Source organism: Delphinus delphis, chromosome 11, assembly GCF_949987515.2.
Source record: "Delphinus delphis chromosome 11, mDelDel1.2, whole genome shotgun sequence".
NCBI lineage: Eukaryota > Metazoa > Chordata > Mammalia > Artiodactyla > Delphinidae > Delphinus > Delphinus delphis.
Window position 1 is genome coordinate 50,856,110 of NC_082693.1, and position 23,645 is coordinate 50,879,754.

The window sequence follows — 23,645 nt, forward strand, 5'->3', positions numbered from 1 at the left end:
CGTGGAGGCTAAACAAAATGCTACTAAACATCCAATGGATCAGTGAAGAAATCAAAGAGGAAATCAAAAAATACCTAGAGACAAATGAAAACGAACACACAACGATCCAAAACCTATGGCATGCAGCAGAAGCAGTTCTAAGAGGGAGTTCATAGCAATACAAGCTTACCTAAGGAAACAAGAAAAATCTCAAACATCCTAACCTTACACCTAAAGCAACTAGAGAAAGAAAAACAAACAAAACCCAAAGTTAGTAGAAAGAAATCACAAAGATCAGAGCAGAAATAAATGAAACAGAGATGAAGAAAACAATAGAAAAAGATCAATGAAACTAAAATCTGGTTCTTTGAAATGATAAAACTGCTAAACCTATAGCCAGACTCATCAAGAAAAAAAGGGAGAGGGCTCCAATCAATAAAATTAGAAATGAAAAAGGAGAAGTTGCAACTGACACCACAGAAATACAAAGGATGATAGGAGACTACTACAAGCAACTATATGCCAATAAAATGAACAACCTGCAAGAAATGGACAAATTCTTAGAAAGGTACAATCTCCCAAGACTGAACCAGGAAGAAACAGAAAATATGAACAGACCAATCACAAGTACTGAAATTGAAACTGTGATTAAAAAATTCCCAATGAACAAAAAAGTCCAGGACTAGATGACTTCACAGGCAAATTCTATCAAATATTTAGAGAAGAGTTAACAGCTATCCTTCTGAAACTATTCCATTGAAACTATTCTCCAAAACTGCAGAGGAAGGAACACTCCCAAATTTAATCTATGAGGCCACCATTACCTTCATACAAAAATCAGACAAAGATACCACAAAAAACGAAAATTACCGGCCAATGTCACTGATGAACATAGATGCAAAATCCTCAACAAAATACTAGCAAACCGAACCCAAAAATACATTAAAAGGATCATACACCGTGATCAAGTAGGATTTATCTCAGGGATGCAAGGATTTTTCAATATCTGCAAATCAATCTGTGATGATACACCACATTAACAAATTGAAGAATAAAAATCATATTTTCATCTCAATACAGAAAAGCTTTTGACAAAATTCAATACCCATTTATAATAAAAACTCTCCAGAAAGTGGGCCTAGAGGGAACCTACCTCAACATAATAAAGGCCAATGCCTACATTGTTAGGCCTACACCTAACATCATACTCAATGGTGAAAAGCTGAAAGCATTTCCTCTAAGATCAGGAACAAGACAAGGATGTCCACTTTCTCAATTTTTATTCAACATAGTTTTGGAAGTCCTAGCCACAGCAATCAGAGAAGAAAAACAAAAGGAATCCAAATGGGAAAAGAAGAAATATGTCACTGTTTGCAGATGACATGACACTATACATAGAAAATCCTAGAGATGCTACCAGTAAATGACTAGAGCTCATCAATGAATTTGGTAAAGGTGCAAGATACAAAATTAACACGCAGAAATCTGTTGCATTTCTATACACTAACAATGAAAGATCACAAAGAGAAATTAAAGAAACAATCCCATTTACCATCACATCAAAAGGAATAAACCTACCTAAGGAGTCAAAAGACCTGTACTCTAAAAACTATAAGATGCTGATGAAAGAAATCAAAGATGACACAAACAGATAGAAAGATATACCATGTTCTTGGATTGGAAGAATCCATACTGTCAAATGACTATACTACCCAAAGCGATGTACAGATTCAATGCAATCCCTATCAAATTACCAATGGCATTTTTCACAGAACCAGAACAAAAAAAATTTAAATTTGTATGGAGACACAAAAGACCCTGAATGGCCAAAGCCATCCTGAGAAAGAAAAACAGAGCTGGAGGAATCAGGCTCCCTGACTTCAGACTATACTACAAAGCTGTCATCAAAACAATATGGTACTGGCACAAAAACAGAAATATAGACCAATAGAACAGGATAGAAAACCCAGAGATAAACCCACGTACATATGGTCACCTTATCTTTGATAAAGGAGGCAAAAATATACAATGGAGAAAAGACAGTCTCTTCAATAAGTGGTGCTGGGAAAACTGGACAGCTACATATAAAAGAATGAAATTAGAACACTCCCTAACACCATACACAAAAATAAACTCAAAATGGATTAAAGACCTAAATGTAAGGCCAGACACTATCAAACTCTTAGAGGAAAACATAGGCAGAACACTCTATGACATAAATCACAGCAACATCTTTTTTGATCCATCTCCTATAGAGTCATGGAAATAAAAACAAATGTGAACCAAGGAAACCATAAACAAAACGAAAAGATAACTCACCGAATGAGAGAAAATATTTGAAAAACAATGTGACTGACAAGGGATTAATCTCCAAAATTTACAAACAGCTCAAGCGGCTCAATATTAAAAAAACAACCCAATCCCAAAATGGGCAAATCTATATACACAGCCTTTTTTTTTTTTTTTTTTTTTTTGCAGTATGCGGGCCTCTCATTGTGGTCTCTCCCATTGTGGAGCACAGGCTCCGGACGTGCAGGCTCAGCGGCCATGGCTCACGGGCCTAGCTGCTCCGCAGCATGTGGGATCTTCCCGGACTGGGGCACGAACCTGTGTCCCCTGCATCGGCAGGTGGACTCTCAACCACTGCGCCACCAGGGAAGCCCTCCAAAATGGGCAAATCTAAATAGACATTTCTCCAAAGAAGACATAAAGATGGCCCAAAAGCACATAAAAACATGCTCAACATCACTAATTATCAGAGAAATGCAAATCAAAACTACAATGAGGTATCAACCTCACACCAGTCAGAATGGCTGTTATCAAAAAGTCTACAAACAATAAATGCTTGGAGAGCCTGTGGAGAAAAGGGAACCCTCCTAAACTGTTGGTGAGAATGTAAATTGGTACAACCACTATGGGGAACAGTATGGAAGTTCCTTAAAAAACTAAAAATAGAGGTACCATATGCTCCTGCAATCCCACTTCTGGGCATATATCTGAGAAAACCATAATTTGAAAAGATACATGCACCCCAATGTTCACTGCAGCACTACTTACAATAGCCAAAACGTGGAAGCAACCTAAGTGTGCATCAACAGATGAATGGATAAAGATGTGTGTGTGTGTGTGTGTGTGTGTACACAATGGAATATTACTCAACCATGAAAAAGAATGAAATAATACCATCTGTAGCAACATGGATGGACCTGGAGATTATCATACTAAGTGAAGTAAGTCAGACAGAGAAAGACAAATATCATATGATATCGCTTATATGTGGAATCTAAAAAAAAAAAAAGTACAAATGAACTTATTTACAAAACAGAAATAGACTCACAGACTTAGAAAACAAACTTATGGTTATCAAAGGGAAAGGGGTGGGGTGGGGTGAGGGATAAATTGGGAGTTTGGGATTGACATATACACACTACTATATTTAAAATACATAACTAACAAGGACCTACTTACACAGGGAACTCTACTAAATATTCTGTACTAACCTAAATGGGAAAAGAATTCGAAAAAGACAGATATGTATATATAGCTGAGTCACTTTGCTGTACACCTGAAACTAACAAAACACTGTAAGTCAGCTATACTCCAATATAAAATAAAAATTAAAAACAAAAAACAAAAAAACCAAACCTTGCCTGGAAGTCAAGAGATCTTGCTAAATCAGTTCCGAACGGTTGACCTTGGGGCAAATCACAAGTCCAAGCACTATTTCCTCATGTGAAATTTACCTGTTTGGGCTCTAAGGGCTACAGGGGAATTCTATGGTTGAGTCCTAACACTTAACGGGGCTGCTGCATCTGACCTTCTGTGGCCCAACATTACAGTCCAAGATGTCCAAGTCTCATGACTCTCTATGCAAGATTTAGTTAGACGCTGGCTTTAAATTCCTAGAGTCAGTCAGCGACTGCTATAGACATCTAACTTTATTTAGTTTGGTAAAACATTCTGAGCAAAGTAGCTATTAGAAACTGCAAAATCAGCATGTGTCAGTTAGAAGTCTAGTGCTTCTATCTTAGAGAATGAACTTCCTGTTTCAAGGAACTGTCACCAAATGAGGATCCATTTCACTAACTTGGAGGAAAGATTAAAGCTGGGTGGTCAGAATGCTTGATCAGTTACTAATTACACATTAACAAGAGTATCCATATAAAAGTTAATTAGCTTAAATGATATAAAATTATGATAAGTACTACATTTCTTTAGTAAATAGTCTGCAATCCCCTTTCTCTCCTCATTCACATACATTCCTCACTGATTGGGACTGAAGATACCACTTCACGTGAAGGTAGCTAATAATTTACTAGTTTCCATCAGCTTAGGACATCATTCTTCCCTCTCTCCTACAATCAGAGTATAAGAACTGAAATAATCCTTTCCCAATGAAAGTCTGATTTTGAATTTTATAATCTTCAAGCAAAAAATGACAGGCTTCTTGCCACACACAGCTCAAATGCATGGTGTGCTGACAGCCACGTTACTGATGAAAAGTTACTGTTTAAGAGGAATGAGAGTAGGAGGAACAGAGCTGACTTAGTAGGTGAGCGTTAAATATCTTTCCAACCCTCATATGTTACAGCGGGCTTATTTATTTCGACACTTGAGAGTTCATACTTTCTGTTTCATTGTGTGTATTTAATATATTAAATTTACTGGCAAGTACTCAAGTTTCTGTAATTGGGGCTTCTGAGAAAGGAGATGAAAGCATATGCTCTCAGAAGCACTAGGGAACAGGGTAGCCCTGGGTCAGCTTACACTAAAGCAACCCCACATGTCACCAGTGCAATCAAGTGGTACCATGACAAGAATCGCAGGGAGGAAGAAGAGCCCCGCGTGGTATGGGCAGGGCTGCGCCTCCAGCTATAGCACCAACTGGCTGTGGAGAGCAGCTCGTTTTCCCAGCACAACTGGCTGCTGCGCTGGGACGCAGTATTCCCCTTGTAATGCAGAACAGAGAGAAACAGCTCAGCTCAGAGCAAGGAGGACCCATCAAGCTCCCTGTGCCTTTAAGAATGGCAGGACTGCTCGAGACGACGGAACAAAGTTTCTGAGGACAATGCAAACTTACCCGGGGTCAAAGATCCCTGGAGTGCGGCAGGTTGGTCCAGAACAGGACTGTAACATCATTAGCCGATAGTTCATCTTCCCTAAAAGCTCTGGGTCTATACTTTTAGCAATGTTATTGATTTGGTGTGGGTCTGCAGTCAGGTTATAGACTTCTACAAACACCTACAGGAAATGAAAAGATGGAGGCAAGAAAAAAGCAAGGGTTACATTTGAAGAAATACTCATGTGAGTTACTTCTAAATGGGAATGAAGGAGGCAGATTAAAGACCAAGGCCCAGGAGAATGTCATCGGGTCTCAAGGTTCTCAAAAAGCCCAAGGGTACAGAGGAGACAATGGAGCATCTGTTCTGGGGGTTGAACTGCTTTGGGTCTGTGGCCCACATGCTGGAAAGGGGCCTCCAGGATCCCTGTGCCTTCAGGCAGTCAGGAGGGGAGAGAGGAAGAAGCTTATTACCTTCTGTAATTAAAGGAGAGAACGGAAGGCAGGACCCTCAAATGGCAAGGGCTCAGAAACTGTACTTAGTAATGAGGTTACTGAGTGAGAGCTGACATTTGAAGTTTATCTTTGCCTTACAATTGTGAAGATTCAAATGAGAACAGATACTAAAGTCCTCTAACCTGTGTTATAAAAATGTTAAGTTTTCCTATTTTAAAAAGCAGTTTTGGATAAATAACACCAATTGAGGAAAGATACAATATTATTTCTAAAATTAGACACGTCTAATATCACTATTTCCCCCTAATCTGTACTTTGTTCTCCAAACTGGAGTTAGTGATAGGCTAAGAAGATGTATACTGTAGATAAATTTTGCCTATAAAGGCTTCAAGTAGCTGCCCTCGGACTATCACTTTTAAAGCAGAAGGAACCGAGTTTGAGGGAAGCTCTTTTGCTTGTTGTCCGAAGTGCTCAGAAGCTACAAATAAATAGTGAGCGAGTCAATTTCTGAGAAACACGATGAGCACCGGCTCCATATGGCAAGATGCGGGCTGCCAGATGGGGTAGGTGCGCACTCGCTCATAAACAGTGAGAAACCACACGGGACGGCAGTCAGTGTGATCCTTCAGATAATCCAGGCTGATCCCGGCTGGCTAAAAGCCACCTTCCTCCAAGGATGCTGCCTTTAACCTGCTAATCTATTTGATCAGCACTGGACTACACTGTGGTGGTGACAGAAGGGTCTGAACCAAGCTGGTTGCCAAGAAACTTTCTAAGAGAGGCCCCAACTCCTTTCATCTCCATAGAAGTTGAGGCATCTTACCTTCACCCCAAACTATCAGGGAAGCAAACAGACCAGGCATGTAGCATCCTAAAAAAGTGAACTGCGTGCATTTAAAGTGTACGTGTGGGTGGCGGTGGGAGTGGAGAAAACCCCACCCAGCAAGGTGAGTTAGAGAAGTCAAGTATGGCCTTGTGCAATCCTATTTCCTTAACTGATGGGAACCCAAGGTCAAGTACAGATAAGAAACCCATCCTCCCCAGGAAGCATCCTTGGAATTGTTCTTCTGCCACGAAGTTCAGCCAACAAAGCACTGGCAGTAGACACAAGGGGTGGGGGAGGCAGCAGGCCCTCTTACCTCCTGGTCATCAAACTCGCAATACTGTAAATTCCACATTTCTGACATGGTCCTCACACAGGCATACGTGTTGTTATATGCATCTTCACACACACAGTCTGGGAAACATTGCTGTAGGGACATTTAAAAAGTTAACTGAAGAGCATTCGCCTATAGTAATGAATGCGACTTGCTTTACCACGGGGGCCCAGTTGGCTCAAGCCAGACATACAACTGGACAGAAGTGAGGAAACCTTTCACAGAGAAGTAAATCAAAAGTAGATATGAGGCTTTGTTCCTTACTGAGGGCTGACTGGATTAAGGAACATGGGGTGTGGCTGTTTCGTTTGTAGACTGTTGCCATCCCTGCCTGCTATTCTCCTGACAAGAATTAGCTGTAATGAACACCTGTAAAATGTATGGGTTGGTAAGGAGAAGAAATCAACACACGGATGAGTCAGTACGAAGGTACATTAGGATCTTTCATCCTAAAGGGTTGGAGAAAAAGGCTAAAATGAGCTTTGTGGAAAGATCTGTAAGTAAATTGTTTATGAGTGCTCTTATCACCAAATAGGACTTAGCTTTTTTTTTTTTTTTTTTTTTTTTTTTTTGCAGTACTCGGGCCTCTCACTGTTGTGGCCTCTCCCGTTGCGGATGCGCAGGCTCAGCAGCCATGGCTCACGGCTCAGCGGCCATGGCTCACGGCTCAGCGGCCATGGCTCACGGGCCCAGCTGCTCCACGGCATGTGGGATCTTCCCAGACCGGGGCACGAACCCGTGTCCCCTGCATTGGCAGGCGGACTCTCAACCACTGCGCCACCAGGGAAGCCCTAGGACTTAGCTCTTATTCCATCCTATCTTCCACACTATCTTTTGGTTGGTTCTTCACTATATTGTAACACTCTGGTGTTCGGCTTCCATTTGGAGTTGACTCTCCTATTTCCCATTCTCTAAAGAGGGGCTAATGTCACTGTTACCACCTGAACGACCAGCTGGCTGCCACCAAATCAAGACACTTGCCGTGGCATGGTTACAGGTGGAAACCCCGTCTCTCTGTTGGATGCCACTGATAACATCCCTAATGAAACACGGTACCACGACTGGGAAGGGAGGAAAAAGAGGAGGGGGTACTGATAAGGTAAGAAGATAAGCAGATACGTGAACTTGTTCCGAAAACTGGAAGAATTCGAAGTGCGCCTTCTGACAACAGGCGGGAAGCATCATTTTTCAGGATTATTTTTACCTCTATCTCCTGATCTCCCAGAGTCAAGTAACAAAGTGACAGGAGGAGGACTCAGATGAAGAGTTTCAGCACTTGGCACATCTAAACCAACGCCATACTGTGCCGTCAGTGAGAAAGCTACTAAGCCAACCCGGGCTACACTCACGGACACTCCAGGACTCAGGGAAGGACACGTTGGGTCAGTGACGTTACGGCCTTCTCCTTGATATTCCACCAGGACATCCGATCGCCAAGTCAGATTACTAGCTCCTTTCTAGAAGGAAGAGCAAAAGTGGTTTCTGTGAGGCATGTAGACTGTGATAAAGATGTCATTCATTAATAGTGTTATTCATTCTACTGCTACAGGGGACTTGGGAGTCAAAACAGATTGGACTGTTCGTTCAGTAACTGAAGGGAATGACTAAAACAGAGACATCTGAAGGCTACCGAATATCATGTTTGGTATTTATAGAGTCCTCACAAGTGATGTAAATTGCTTTGAGCATTTAATAGTTATCTCTCAAGACTACTTCTGTGAAGCAGGTCAGGAGCTAAACAAGAATCAAAGTCACAGGGCAAGGTGCTGAAGGTTCAGATCAGAATAAACAATACTGTCTGCAAACCCTGTAAGAGCTCTTCTAAGCTCATACTGAGAAATTCAACAGGGCTGGTGTGCTAAGGACTGTATTAGGGTTGAAGTACTTCTTGATGGTCAGAATGAAGATACCATACATGTATAAACTCATTTACTTTTTGCTGCACATCAGTGGAGCAGAAGGAAAGAAGCAGCAGCATTTGCAATGGGAAGGCTTAAGACAGGTACACAGATGGTGAAAGGAGGAAGGATCTAGGAGTAAGAGGGAGTTTGGGATCAAAAGAACAACATGAGCACAGGATGGAAGCAGAACACCTGGTGGTACGGGTTCCTGATATCCAGCTTTCAGACAAGGAAGCAGGTGGAGAGGCAGGCTGGTACCAAACAGAAAAAGGTCCTGATAGCAGGCTGCCCACTTGTTCTACAAAGAACAGCAGGTGATGGGAAGGAGGGGTGGGGAAGGGGGTTTGAGCAGGGAAGTAACACAGTTAAGGCTGTGCTTTAGAAAAGTCAGCCCAGCAGCCGCAGAATCTGGAGATGGAGGGAAGACAGGCATGGGGAGGCCAGGTTAGAAGGGGCTCTTAAAATGGTCTACAGCCTTAGTAGTCAAAGTCTGGTTTGTGGTCTATCAGCAACACCTGGGGGCTTGTTAGAAATGCACCACCTTAGGCCCTACTGTAGCCTTAAGGAGCCAGAGTCTGCGTTTTAATAAAATCCTCTGGTGACTCGTATGCACTGTGAAATTCGAGAAACACTGCTCCAAAACAACGTGCTCAAAATGTGCCCCCAGCAGGATCAGCGTCTGCTGGGAATGTGTTACAAACACAAATTCTTAATTGCCCCTGGGGGTGGGGAGTAATCTGCGTTTGAACCAGCCCCACAGGCACTGCTGATGAATGCTAGTTTGAGCACCACTCTTCTAAGGACCGGAGTGGACCTATTTAGCCTGGTGAGCACAGTGGGGAATGGGTGATGGCCTGCACAAGGCCGCAGAAGAACGTATTTCCTAATCACTATTCTACGATGAAACCGGATAATCCTGTGCCGATGAAGGTCTCAGAAACCGTAAGTCACAGGAGACTTCAGAGGCTGCCACTCCCCTGTAAGGAACCATTCTGCCAACCCCGAGCCACAGAAGCTGGGAGTCAAGGGAAAAGCTTATCTGTCAGATCTGAGTGGACCTCAAAACCCCACACTTAAATGTCAAAGTATGTAGAGGTAAAAAGAGTGCCTGGGAGATCTAGAGCAGAGGCCTCTAACTGGGCTGCAAATTAAAACCACTGGGGGAGACGTGAAAATCCCAAGGGCCAGGTCACATCTTGGGCCGATTAATCAAGCTCACCGGGGCTGGGACCCAGGTGTTAGTATTTTAGTTTCCCAGGTGACACTAACGTGCCACCAAGTTTAAGACTGATGGTCAGGAGGGGTCAGGTCTGTGGCTTTATAGTCTCTGTTGCAACTATTCAATTCCGCTGTTGTAGCAGGAAAGTAGGCCAATCAGTACATACCTGGAGGAGCATGGCTGTGTTCTGATACACCTTCATCTACAACAACTGGGGGTGGGCTCGACTTGGCCCACAGGGCTTTGCCAATCCCCTGGTCTATAGCAGCCCTATCCAGCAGAACTTGCTGACTGAAATGTTCTATAACTGTCGCCCAATACGATGGCTTCTGAGCAACTGATGCGTGGCTAGTGCCACTGAGCAACTGAAGTTTTCATTTTATTCTAGTTAATTTAAATAGTCTCACGTGGCTAGTAGCTGCCGTATTAGGGCAGAGCTAGAGGTATAACAGCCACAAACTGCTCTGCAGCCCTAATACATCAGAGGTTTCACTGGACCAACGTCCAAAACAAAACAAGGCAAAGAGCCATTTCCAAAACTTTGCAGAGAAATTAACTATGAAATAACATAATGATTTCAGCCCTGTAGTGAAGGCTTTTTTTTCCTAATTAGAAATAAATGTCCTAATTAGAACATTTCCCTTAATGTAGGGAAAAGACAACAAACAGCAAGAATATAATGGGCAAAAAGAGGCATTTCACTAGGGAAGAAACACAAAAGGCATAATGAAAGATGATTCACTGATCAAAAACCCAATTTCAAAAAATGGGTAAAGGATCTGAACAGACCTGTCTCCAAAGACATACAAATGTCCAATAAACATATGACAAGATATTCAACATGATTAGTCATTAGGGAAATGTAACTCAGAACCACAATGCGTACCACTCACACCCACTAAGACATAATAGAAAGACTGGAACAGCAAGTGCTGGCAAGGACGTGGAGAAACTGGAACCCTTTTGCACTGCTGGTGGGAATATATAAAACGGTGCAATCCTTTAGAAACAAGCCTGGCAGTTCCTCCAAAGGTTAAACATAAAATCACCACGTGACCTAGCAATCCTACTCTTAGGGATACACTCAGGAGAATGGAAAACATTCGTTTGCCCCCAAATTTATACACAAATGTTCACAGCAGTATTATTCATTATAGTCAAAAACGGGAAACAACCCAAATGTCTGTCAACTGATGGGTGGATAAATAAATGTGACACATCCACACAATGGAATATTATTCAGTAATAAAAAGAAAAGTACTGGTACATGTTACAATGGGGATGACCCTTTTCAGCCAATCACAAGAGACCACATACTGTATGATTCTATTTCTAGAAAATGTCCACAGTAGACAAATCTATAGAGACAGAAAGTAGATTAGTGCCTGCCCGGTGCTCGGGGAGGGAGCAATGGGGGAGTGACTGCTAATGTATTTGGGGGTTTCTTTTTGGGGTGATGAAAATGTTCTAAAATTAAGATTATGGTGTGGCTGTACAACTCTGAATAACTGTAAATTTTAAACTTCTGAATTGTATAGTAAATGAATTAAGCTGTTAAAAAAATGATTCACCTCATTAATAAAGAAATGCACAGTAGAACCAAATATAATTTTGATCTTTTTCACCCCCTAGATTGGCAAAAATTAAGTAGTTGGACAGTTTCATATAGAGCAAAGGGAATTCTCCTAAGTTACTGGTGGGAATGTAAACTGATGACGATTTTGTACAATAACTCGGTAATATTTGTAGGAATGAACGTGTGAGGTTCCTGTAACCTTGGTGCATATACACATGCTCACTGGGAAACATGTATGAGAATGCTATAGAAGCAATGTTCCTAGAACAAAACTGGGAACATCACAAATGTACACTGACAAAAAAACATGATTAAGTAGTGATGCATTCCTTCTCACAATGGAATATTAGGCATCTGTGAACAATATGGATCAATTTGCAAACAATGATGAATTGAAAAAAGTCCTGATTACAACTGGTAGAGTATCACTTTTACAGTGCAAAACAAGACAGGTATTTTTCCCCCCAAGACAGGTATGTTGTTTAGGGACACATCCACGATAATTACTAAAAAATAAAAGCCAGAGATTAACAACCATAAAATTCAGAAAAGCGCTCATTTGTATGGGCAGGTAAGGGGTGGAATGGGGAGGAGCCCATAGGAAGATGCATCAGTATGGGGAATATTTCAGTTCTTAAATGGGGTGATGGGTTCATGGGTATTTCTTGTGTTTCATAACTTATGTGAGTTATGGGTATTCTCTTGTATGAATCATATATTACCTAATAATAAATTGTGATAGACTCAGACAAATCAATGAGGAAGAGTCATCTATAATGAGTATTGATCCTTCAAACTTCTCTATGCTTAAACATATTTACCTACATATTTAATGAGAAAGATGCTGTTTTGAAACTTTTTCTCCCTATAGAATGTGGTGGGCATCTTTCCAAGTCAATGTATACATACCTACATCATTTAGTGTTGGTTTAATAGTCTATTGTTTAATTGTGCCACAATTTGATCAATTCCCTACTGTATATTTAGGTTTTCAATATTCTTCTATTAATACATGTAATTTTTTTTTTTTTGCGGTACACGGGCCTGTCACTGTTGTGGCCTCTCCCGTTGCGGAGCACAGGCTCCGGACGCACAGGCTCAGCGGCTATGGCTCACGGGCCCAGCCGCTCCGCGGCATGTGGGATCTTCCCAGACCGGGGCACAAACCCGTGTCCCCTGCATCGGCAGGCGGACTCTCAACCACTGCGCCACCAGGGAAGCCCCAATACATGTAATTTTTATACTTAGCTCTGGGCAGTGCTAGGCACTACGTACTCAAATATTTCCTTTTTTAAAATTTCTTTTTATTTATTTATTTTTGGCTGCATTGGGTCTTCGTTGCTGCACACAGGCTTTCTCTAGTTGCAGCAAGCAAGGGCTACTCTTCATTGTGGTGCACGGGTTTCTCATTGCATTGGCTTCTCTTGCTGCAGAGCATGGGCTCTAGGCACATGGGCTCAGTAGTTGTGGCTCATGGGCTCTAGAGTGCAGGCTCAGCAGCTGTGGCGCATGGGCTTAGTTGCTCCGTGGCATGTGGGATCTTCCTGGACTAGGGCTTGAACCCGTGTCCCCTGCACTGGCAGGCGGATTCTTAACCACTAAGCCACCAGGGAAGCCCCCTCAAATATTTCTTGAATGAATTTTGTTTTCTTAAAATAAATTCTCAGATGGGACTGCTTGACGTGTATTTTGCAGTGATGGGTCTTGTTAAATTAGCCTACTGATAGCTTATACTGATTACACTTCAATGAACAGAGTCTGAGTAGCTTTCATTTTCTCAAACTTCTGTAAAAACAGGGTATTAATCTTTTTAATCTTTGCCAGTTCTACAGGAGATAGAGGCCTCCTTTAGTTAAGCATTTCTTTGATCAGCACTGAAGCAATTTTTTGTCACTGACTTTGGCCATTTTTAATTCCTCTGGGAGTTGACTATTCACTTCTTTTGCCCATTTTTATACTGGGGTATTAATCTTTGCTTTCAAGAACTCATCTATTAAAACTAATTACCCTTTTTCACATATGTTGCAAATATTTTCCCAATTTGTCACCTGTTTTAATTTTATGATGGGGCTTTTGGGGGAGAAGGGAAAAAGGGAGGATATAGAACTCTGTTCATGTGTGTCCCGTCTTTTTTTAAGAAAACTCCTTCCCACTACAGATAAGAGAAAAAGTCTATCCTCTGCTCCCCTAATTTAACAGCTTTAAGATGTAAATTTTAAGTCTACTTATATAACCTGGAATTTATTTCAGAATCTTGGCTCAGGCCTGATTTAGGGCTTTATACTCACCAAAATGGGCAAGAAAGACATCCCATCCATCTGTGTCTTATTCAGATTGTAGCCAGCGATGTCCAAAATAGTAGGACCCAAGTCAATGTTGGCAACGAGCAGCTATGAGAAAAAGGAAGAAACAGTCAGCTGATCTAGAACACAGTTTGTCCCATTTTCCTTTCCTATCTATAATAGAGTTCTCTTCCCCGCAACCCACCTGTGAGACAAACAGCACTTACTATTATCTTTTGTACAACCCATACTTCCTATTGCATATATTCAAATATAACTGTAATAATTTAAAATACAAAACATAAAGCCTTATAAAGTTTATAATACATGCTCCTGGGAAGTTAATGTTTATTCTACCCATACTGTTACCATCGATAAAAACATTTTTCAAGATTCCTTTAGGATTGCCTTGAGTCTGTTATGAACGCTGAGAAAAATGTCGGGCTATTTTATACAAAGTGTTTTCCAACTTGATTATTCTTATTAGTTCACTAAACTTGACTTCAAATTGACTCCTGATGTTTTTTAAAGGCTCAAAGGTTGAATGCTTGTCACCAATGAGGATGTTAGCCTTTTTTTTGAAGTGACAACACTGGTAAGGAATGTTTGCAGTAGTTTTTGAAGACTGCAGGAAACTCATCCCAACAATGCATCAGTAAGTTTCCTTAAAGAGCACAAAACTTGGATGTTTTTATTTTTTTATTTTCCTTTTTTCTTTCTTTCTTTCTCTTTCTTTTTTTTTTGCGGTACACAGGCCTCTCACTGTTGTGGCCTCTCTCGTTGCGGAGCACAGGCTCCGGACGCGCAGGCTCAGCGGCCATGGCTCACGGTCCCAGCCTCTACGCAGCATGTGGGATCTTCCCGGACCGGGGCACAAACCCGTGTTCCCTGCATCAGCAGGCGGACTCTCAACCACTGCGCCACCAGGGAAGCCATTATTTTCCTTTTTTTAAAATAAATTTATTTTATTTATTTATTTTTGGCTGCGTTGGATCTTCGTTGCTACACATGGGCTTTTCTCTAGTTGCGGAGGGGGCTACTCTTTGTTGCAATGCACAGGCTTCTCATTGTGGTGGCTTCTCTTGTTGCAGAGCATGGGCTCTAGGCGCACGGGCTTCAGTAACTGTGGCACACGGGCTTCAGTAGTTGTGGCTCACGGGCTCTAGAGCACAGGCTCAGTAGTTGTTGCACATGGGCTTAGTTGCTCCGCGGCATGTGGGATCTTCCTGGACCAGGGCTTGAACCTGTGTCCCCTGCATTGGCAGGCGGATTCTTAACTACTGCACCACCAGGGAAGTCCCAAAACTTGGATGTTTTTAAACAAACGTTCTAGAAATTAAAGACACTGTCCAGCATTTATACCTTGCCATATCTCCTTGATTTATTGGACTATTTTTCTTCTGTATACAATACCGCTACCGGCCTAAACCAGCATAGTCCAAAGTCCAATAGGGATAGAACAGGAGTCATACGTGTAATTTAACATTGTCTAGTGACCACATTAAAGTAAAAAAAAAAAAAAAAGGTGAAATTCACTGTAAATATTTAAATATTACTATTTCAACATGTAAGCAATACAAAAAAGTGATGAGATTTTACTTTAAAAAAATTTTTGAACCAAGTGTTTGAAATCTGGTATTTTACAATTATAACATCTCAATCTGGACTATCCCATATATGTTCTGGCTCAAGAACCACATGAACTTTTGTAGCAGAGTCTAGAAGTCACGTGGTCACAGGCTAGAAAAAGCCTTGGAGTGATGGAGACAATCCACCAGGGAAACGAAGGGAACTAGTGTTCACTGAGCACCTATTCTGGGCCAGTGCTTAATGCTTATCCTCATTTAATCCTCCCCACAGTCCTAGAAAGCAGTATTTTCCCCATTTTACAGATGAGGAAATGAAAGAGAAGTAACTGACACAAAGTCAGCAGGCTGTAACTGGAAAAGCTGTTGTTTACTGGAGATAAATAACAGTCTTCAAAACTGTTGAGAGGGACTCCGCTGGTGGTGCAGCGGTTAAGAATCCACCTGCCAATGTAGAGGACACGGGTTCAAGCCCCAGTCCGGGAAGATCCCACATGCGATGGAGCAACTAAGCCCGTGGGCCACAACTACTGAAGCCTGCTTGCCTAGAACCCATGCTCCGCAACAAAGAGAAGCCACCACAATGCGAAGCATGCACACCACAACGAAGACCCAATGCAGCCAAAAAAAAAAAAACAAAAACTGCTGAGAAAACTCAGATCATCTCAGGAGAAGCCAAATGGGGATTAGAAAAAAAATCTAATCCTATTACTTTTAATTTAAAAACAAAACCAAAGTACAGACATGAAAGGCAAGAAGCACTGTTCAGAGCACTGTTCAGTAGCAGCCAGGTTTCCTGGACGGCTCCTGGAGGGCAGAGTGATACACATATCCTGGCTCTGAACCATCAGTGTAACTCTGCAGCTGTTGGAAATTACCCTTCAGTGGCAGGCAACTCACGGGAAAAGCAATCCATATGTTGCTGAGGATAAAAAACACAAAAACTATGTCTCTAGGGATTACACAAGACCCGGTGTTAGAGATACCTTTCCCGGTTCCAAGTACCCCAGGCAGACTCTCGAGCGGCTTAGAATACAGCAAACAAGAGTGAGTATGAATACGGAAGAGACCATAGCAGGAAAGGAGAGACAAGCAGAGACACCACCTCCAAAATCAGATAAAGGCAACAAGACTCCAAAATGTGACTGACAGATCTCCAGTGATGTCCAGAACATGAATGAAGTCAAGTCAGTCCCACAGGTATTATTAACATGTCCAAGGCACCAAAATAATAAAACCCACAGAGATAAAACAGTGACTGCCAGTCTCAGCAGGAATTGCCTCGAGCCATCAGCAATGGGTGGAAGCGCCCTCTAGTGGCAGTTTGCTCTGTGGGGGGAGGGGAGGAGAAAGGTCTGCAAGATTCAGGACAAGTCAAGTCGCTAGTTCGGCACAAGTACCATAAACGCCACCACCAGGACTCTTTCTTCCCAGGTATCTACAATGATCACATCCTCCCTAAAAATGATGGACAAATTCTCTCCCTACTGGGTTTTGTTTGACTAAGACGTAGAGTCTCAAAATTAGCATACAATGTCAGGAGATGGGAGACTTCTAGTAGATACCAAGTATGAGTGAAGAATTCAAGAGAGAATTATACCTCTCTCTGGTTTTTATACAGCCAAGGATTAGAATGGATACTATGAGCCCATCGCCCTAATGACATCTAGAAACATTAGCATTTCGAGTTCCTAAAATGGTATTATTGCTTTTATCACTGACTATAAAGATGCATTTAAGGACTGGAACAGAAAACGCTCTGACAAGACCAAGTAAATTATTTCATGAATCACAGCCTCACAGTTTGTTTGGGAATATTCTTAGGATTAAAGTATATATACATTTTGATCAAATATAAGGCCCTAAAAAACTCTGTGGGGCATGAGATCGAGGGATATCATGCCTTGAACCTGCTTATTTTTTTTAGCTCTGGAAGAAGGACAGTACTGCAGAATTACCCAAAAGAATAAGGGCTCCCAGGAGGGTATATCAGGTTTTCAAACAGACTTTTAAGCCCTGATGTTAAAGAATTCACATAAGGCTTTCAAAAAAAAGACTCAAAGCACACCAGAGAGCACCCCAAATCCATCTATTGAAGAGATATGGAGATAAGTGTATATGTATAACTGATTCACTTTGTTATAAAGCAGAAACTAACACACCACTGTAAAGCAATTATACTCCAATAAAGATGTTTAAAAAAAAAGAAAAGCACTGAAAGCAGAGAACTCTACACATCTTGGGCTGCTTCATCTGGATTTGCCCCTCATGCCCCACTTCCCTAACAAGGAGTAAGCCAGGGCATCACCTAGTTACACTTGAGAATTTGCCCTTAGCATCCTCCCAGTTTCACATGGGGAAACCAAGGCTTAGTCTGTCCAAAGTCTTAAAAGCCAGTAGGTGGTCTTCCTGACTCCCAGTTCGGTTTTATTTCCCCTGGATCATGCTATGTCATTTCCATTTTCGTACTAACCTTTTCCTTCCTTTAAGCCCGTTTGAAGAAATTCTACCACCAAATCTAAAGCTAGATTAATTTATAGCCAGAGGAGAAGACCTCAGCAGCCAATGTTTGGCATCCACCCATACCACCTGCCCCTGGCTCACCCCAATAGCCAACACAAAGCCAGATCCACTGGTCAAACATGTCCTATTTTGGCTACTAGGCTGTTGCCAGCGCAGCTCATTATGCTCAACTCACCACCCTGTGGCCCTCACACAGAACCTGCACCAAGAAAAGTCTGCTGCCAGCACACGATGAATCACCCACCAGCTCTGACACACTGTGTTAGATAGAAGCAGGGCACTTCATACTTCTCAAACCACGTATGTCAGCACAGAGTGTCAAACACCATGGTTGTTTGTTGTTTTTTTTTTTTGGCCACGCCGCTGTGGGATCTTAGTTCCCCAACTAGGGATTGAACCCAGGCCCTCAGCAGTGAGAGTGCAGAGTCCTAACCACTGGACCACCAGGGAATTCCCAAAAAAACATGGATTTTGAGAATAGACGGTTAATTTTCAGACCTGGTTTTGCCACTTACTGTGTGACCTTGGTAATATATCCATTCACACAACTTGGATGTCACCCATTGTATGTTAAGGGCTGGGTATTCTTTTTTTTTTTTAATTACAGTTGATTTACAATGTGTTAATTTCTGCTGTAGAGCAAAGTGATTCAGTTATACACATATAGAGATACATTCTTTTTTTTAAATATGCTTTTCCATTATGGTTTATCATAGGATATTGAGTATAGTTCCCTAGGCTATATAATAGGACCTTTAAAAAAATTTTTCTTTTATATTGGAGCATAGTTGATTAACAATGTTGTGTTAGTTTCAGGTGTACAGCAAAGTGATTCAGTTATATGTGTATCTATTCTTTTTCAAATTCTTTTCCCATTTAGGTTATTACAGAATACTGAGCAGAGTTCCCTGTGCTATACAGTAAAAGGAACTTGTTGTTTATCCATTGTATATATAATAGCTTACATGTGCTAACTCCAAACTCCCACTAAAAGCTGGGTATTCTAAGTTCAGGTAATACCTCTCAACTAAGGACTCCTAGAGTTAAAAAGACAAACTCAGTCGGGTGTGGTAAGTGTGAGGCCAGCTGGGAAAGGCACCCACTCCATGTGGGGCGGGGGTCTACAGTGACGTTCATTTAGGGGAGCCCTAACCCGAAGCCCCGAAGGACAATGAACTTAGCCAGGGGAAAGGGGCATGAGGTGGGCATTCACACAGAAGGCGCAGCCAGCTGTACAAAGGCAAGGAGGTGAGAGAGATGATCCAAGTAGGAAGTAAAAGTAGTTCGGGACAACTGCCACCTTCTGTCCCTTGAACAGGCCAAGCTCATTCTCCTATCTGTGCCCTTCACATGCACTGTTCTGCTGCTCAGGATACCCTCCCACAGATCTTTGCACGACTCAATCCTCTTGACACCCGGGTCTCTGCCCAAATGCCTCAGAGACTTTCACTGACAACGGAAGCTCAGGTATCTGGCTCCCCCTGACTCAGGGAGTTAAGAACTGATCTTCTCTGACTGCTCTTGCTGTGGCCCCAAGGCTCCTGGTATACTGCGCTGGCACAGGAAGATACTTAAGAAATACTGTTGTCTGAGCTGTAGTGTAATGGTTGAGTGTACGGACTTTGGTTAAGTGTATAGCAGCCAGACTGCCCGAGTTCAAGTGCAGGGCTCTGATATTCTTTGGCTACATCATCTTGGGTAAATCGCTGAACTTGTATACCTCAGTTTCCTCATCTGTAAAATGGGGATAACAGTATTCATATCTCATAAGGCTGTGAAGGTTAACTGAGTTGATACAGGTAATACACTTGGAACAGCACCTGTCACATCCTAAGCATTCAATAACGGTTATCATTGTTGAAATGGCTTCCTAGGACCTGGTTTCACTTAGATGGCTTAGAGAAAGTGAAGTTTCTGATTGTAACATTTAGTGCCACTGTTAACTTGAAGGAAAAAGGAACAGTCTGTTCCATGGGCAGCTGGCTGACACGTCGTTCTGTTCTCATCAGCCGCCTTCCCCACACCGGTTAGACGTGGCCCTGCTCCTCAGAAATGCACACAGGTGCAGACGTGCTCTCCTCAACCAGCTCCCAACACCAAGATCAAGAAAACACTTTTAAGACTGAATGGTCTTCCAAACTTGCCTACCTCCGTTGACAGAAGAGGCCTGTTTAGAGGGTAATGAATTTGTAGTGGAAGGTGACTGCCTTTAGGAATGTGGGTCTTAAAAGAAAAAGAAAATTCAAAAGGCACTTATGAAGGCCCTTTTAAGTTTCCGAGAGAATTTTAACAGAATTCCATCAAGAGCATTGTGAAAGGAAATAAGTGAATGACAGACGTTTAAACAGAGTAAACATTACACCCCCAAGTTAAACTCAAGCACCAGTATACCCAGAAATTCTGACCTATTTTTCCAATTTTAGCTTAAAGAATCCATTTGCTGGGCTTCCCAGGTGGCACAGTGGTTGAGAGTCCGCTTGCCGATGCAGGGGACATGGGTTCGTGCTCCGGTCCGGGAAGATCCCACATGCGGCGGAGCGGCTGGGCCCGTGAGCCATGGCCGTTGAGCCTGCGCGTCTGGAGCCTGTGCTCCGCAATGGGAGAGGCCACAACAGTGAGAGGCCCGCATACCACAAAAAAAAAAAAAAAAAAGAATCCATTTGCTCATTTTCTTTTGTCTCACAGAGCTGGGACTGAGACTGTGGTATTAGGGAAGAGAAAACAACTGGTAGAGCCTATCAATTCTTATCTCCCAACATTGGACCAGTGTTTTGGATCAAGGTGCCCATGAACTCTAGGAACGAAGTACCTCAGTATTAGGAACTCAGTTTGAAACCAAATGGAAATGGTAACAAAAGAACGTGGTACTTTATGACAGTACTAGGAGACAGAATCAGTAAAGTAGAAAGGCATTAGTGAGGAAGAGTCCCACAGGGAGGGGGACTAAATTCTCAGAAACACCCTTTCTGTAGCCTTATACTCAGAGGGAGGTCAGACCGGCAGCAGACATCACCTGGGAACACCTGCGAGCAGGCTGGAATGCAGAATCAGAATCTGCATTTCAACAAGGCCCCCAGGGGATGTGCACACACAACAAAGCCTGAAGAGCTTTGCTCTCCCGGGCTATGGGCCCCAAACTGGGCTGCCTCTCAGAATCATTGTGAACTTAAGAAAAAAGCAGAGGCAGGGATTCTATTCCAGTTCAAGTGAGTCAATCTCAACCTTTCTAGATGTTGAGCCTTTCAGTTTCAGAAGGTAGTTTTGATGAGCACCCTGGTGGAGAGTCACGGCTCGAGGACCAAGTAAAAATCTAGTCTCAAAACACAAGCAAAAGCTCTTCATGCTAATACGATACATATACATCTAGCAGTGGGTGGCCAGCAGTTTACTGGTATTATGCTAAGTGAGACATGTCAGTCAGAGAAAGACAAATACTGTATGATATCACTTATATGTGGAATCTAACAAACACAACAAACTACTGAATATAACAAAATATAGAGAACAGATACAGAGAACTAGTGGTTACCAGTGGGGAGATGGGATGGGAGAGGAACAATACAGGAGTAGGGGATTAAGAGCATTAGGTATAAAATAAGCTACAAGGTTATGTTGTACAACACCGGGAATACAGCCAATATTTTAAAATAACTAAATGGAGTATGACCTTTAAAAACTGTGAATCACCATATTGTACCCCTGTAGCTTATAGAATATTGTACATCAACTATACTTCAATTAAAAAAAAAGAAAGAGAAAAGAATCACTGTTCGCAAGGCTTACTAATACACTTGCAAAAAATCTTAAGCCAATCAGCCTTCATCCTCAAAGGAGGAGAAATTGAATCAGCCTCCTCTTAGGAGGAAAAGCTTTCTTTGCTCAGGCAAATGCTACAACACCTTGTCAGCAACCTACCTTGCTTGTCTGATTTGGTTTGATCCCAGGCCCTCGAACCAACAGTGGAACTTTGATATCAAACTCATACAGCTGTCTTTTGTCTATTGGCAAAGAAAACTGTCCTGAAAAAAAAAAAAATGCATAGGGTAAAGATGGAGCCGAGATAGAAATGTCACTCATGCATGCATTCATTCAATAAACAGTAAAAATCAGAAACAGCCTTGTTCTACTAATTATGGGGTTTTAATGGAAAGCTTAAATTTGCCTGGGTCTCTTATTACTACAAGGCAGGAAACAATGAGCTCATCTTTAAAAAAAAAAATGCCTAGAGGGACACCCTGGTCTCAAATAGGCAAATTCAGCAAAAAGAATGACTAGAAAGTATTGAAGCAAAGATACGCTATTTATGTATGATACTCGACCTGATCACAATGGAATGAAGTTACTCTAAAAGCTGCTAAATAAAGGGAGAAAACCATTTATCCAGCCTTTCCTGAATAAACTCTATTTCAAGATAACCAAACAGCTGGTGAGGGGAATTTCCTGAGGAATTCCAGCCAGTAAATTCAGAAGGAAGGACAGAGTTATGAAGCCAAACTTCGCAATTTCTGAGGGAACAGATTTAAGCAACAATCATCAATGGACGTTTTAGCCACAAAAGGTTCATAGGATGGGCTCAGGCTGATACCACATGAGCCATCAAACAGTAACAGCATCCCTAAAGTGAGGCAACCAGACACCCCAGCGGCATGATGTGAATGAAGCAATAAGAAGTACCTGACAGCATCAACTAGAAAGCATTCTTGTTGAAAACATGAACTTCTATTAAGACTCTAGATCTAACTACCAACCTATAGAAAATGCTGAGTATAGATAAATGAGTTAAGGCATTATATGAGCAATTAGCTACATCTGGAATGTGAGATATTCTAAAGGACAAAAGACGAGTTTTCCCAATAAATCGGTGGCAAAGGACAGCCTTAAGACACACAAAAACTAAAGGGAGCGTGTGGACTTCGTGTAGGTTCTGATAGCTAATCAACTAGTCAGGTGCACAATCAAGTGTTGATGTATGGAATCACAACATCTGGAGTTTCTTCAAAAACTTCTAGCTAAAACAGAGACATGAAGAAGGTATGAGGAATTCAAAAGTCTGGTCTCGTGCCGCTGGAAACCAAAGCTGGGCAATGGGAGTTATTTTACTAGTCTCTACCGTGCGTGCTTAGAAATATTCATAACACCGCAGGAAACGCCTCATCTATCTGCTCCTGTGCAAACGAACCTCAGGTTAATGCCCTTCCAGTTCAGGAAATTTAAAAGAGTGGAGAGAGAAAAAAATACTGATTTTTAACTAGAGAAGGTCCAAGAGGAAAGGATGGAAGTCAAGGACACAGGGGTGACTCATACTGCAGTTGTGAAAAGAAACACAAAGCAAAACTCACACACACCAAAACACCTCATTTCACAGGAAAGTTTTTCCCCAGGACAACCCTCTCGTGGTCTTCCTGTGTCAAATGTCATACGCCTATTCCCTGAGATCCACTGTCCTTAAAATCTAGCTCAATTTCTCACCTACTTCATAAAGCCTGCCTCTACCCCATCAAGCTCACTCTCTGCTCAGACTCCTAGAACACCATGTAATTCAGCCTGTGAAACAGCAAATAATGGAACCTGGTCTCTCACCAGGGGAGATGAGTTGGCCCTCTAACCAGAGGGGCCCTGAGGGCAAGACCCTCCCCCTCTGGCCTGTCCACTGCCGCAAAAGGACAGGAGCTCCCTGCCAGTGCTACAGATTGAGCGAGAAAGGAAAGGCACCTCGCCAAGGTCATGGTGCCCCTTACCTGTGTGATAGCCATTGTCTGAGGTGTAAAAGATGTAGGTGTCATTGAGCTCCCTGCTGAACTCCAATCGCTTGACCAGCTTCTCCACCAGGTCATCGACTGACAGCAGAGTCTGCCACCTGGATGTGAACGGAGGGCAGCAATGGGACTTCAGAGACAATGCTGAGGT

General features: G+C 42.2%; 1 protein-coding gene and 1 non-coding gene across 2 annotated transcripts in view; both read right to left on the reverse strand.

Annotated features, from left to right (window-relative positions):
- Window positions 1-23,645, reverse strand: part of GNS (glucosamine (N-acetyl)-6-sulfatase) — a 52,053-nt gene that overhangs the window by 6,977 nt on the left and 21,431 nt on the right. Inside the window, exons 8-13 of the mRNA XM_060025159.1 lie at window positions 23,477-23,595; window positions 21,654-21,757; window positions 13,636-13,737; window positions 8,001-8,108; window positions 6,634-6,744; window positions 5,060-5,220 (exon numbers count right to left, since the gene is read on the reverse strand). Coding sequence (XP_059881142.1) covers window positions 5,060-5,220; window positions 6,634-6,744; window positions 8,001-8,108; window positions 13,636-13,737; window positions 21,654-21,757; window positions 23,477-23,595 — 705 coding nt within the window. The remainder of the gene's footprint in view (window positions 1-5,059; window positions 5,221-6,633; window positions 6,745-8,000; window positions 8,109-13,635; window positions 13,738-21,653; window positions 21,758-23,476; window positions 23,596-23,645) is intronic.
- On the reverse strand, window positions 18,116-18,188 carry TRNAE-CUC (transfer RNA glutamic acid (anticodon CUC)). Its single transcript has one exon. It is a non-coding gene; the product is annotated as a tRNA-Glu (tRNA).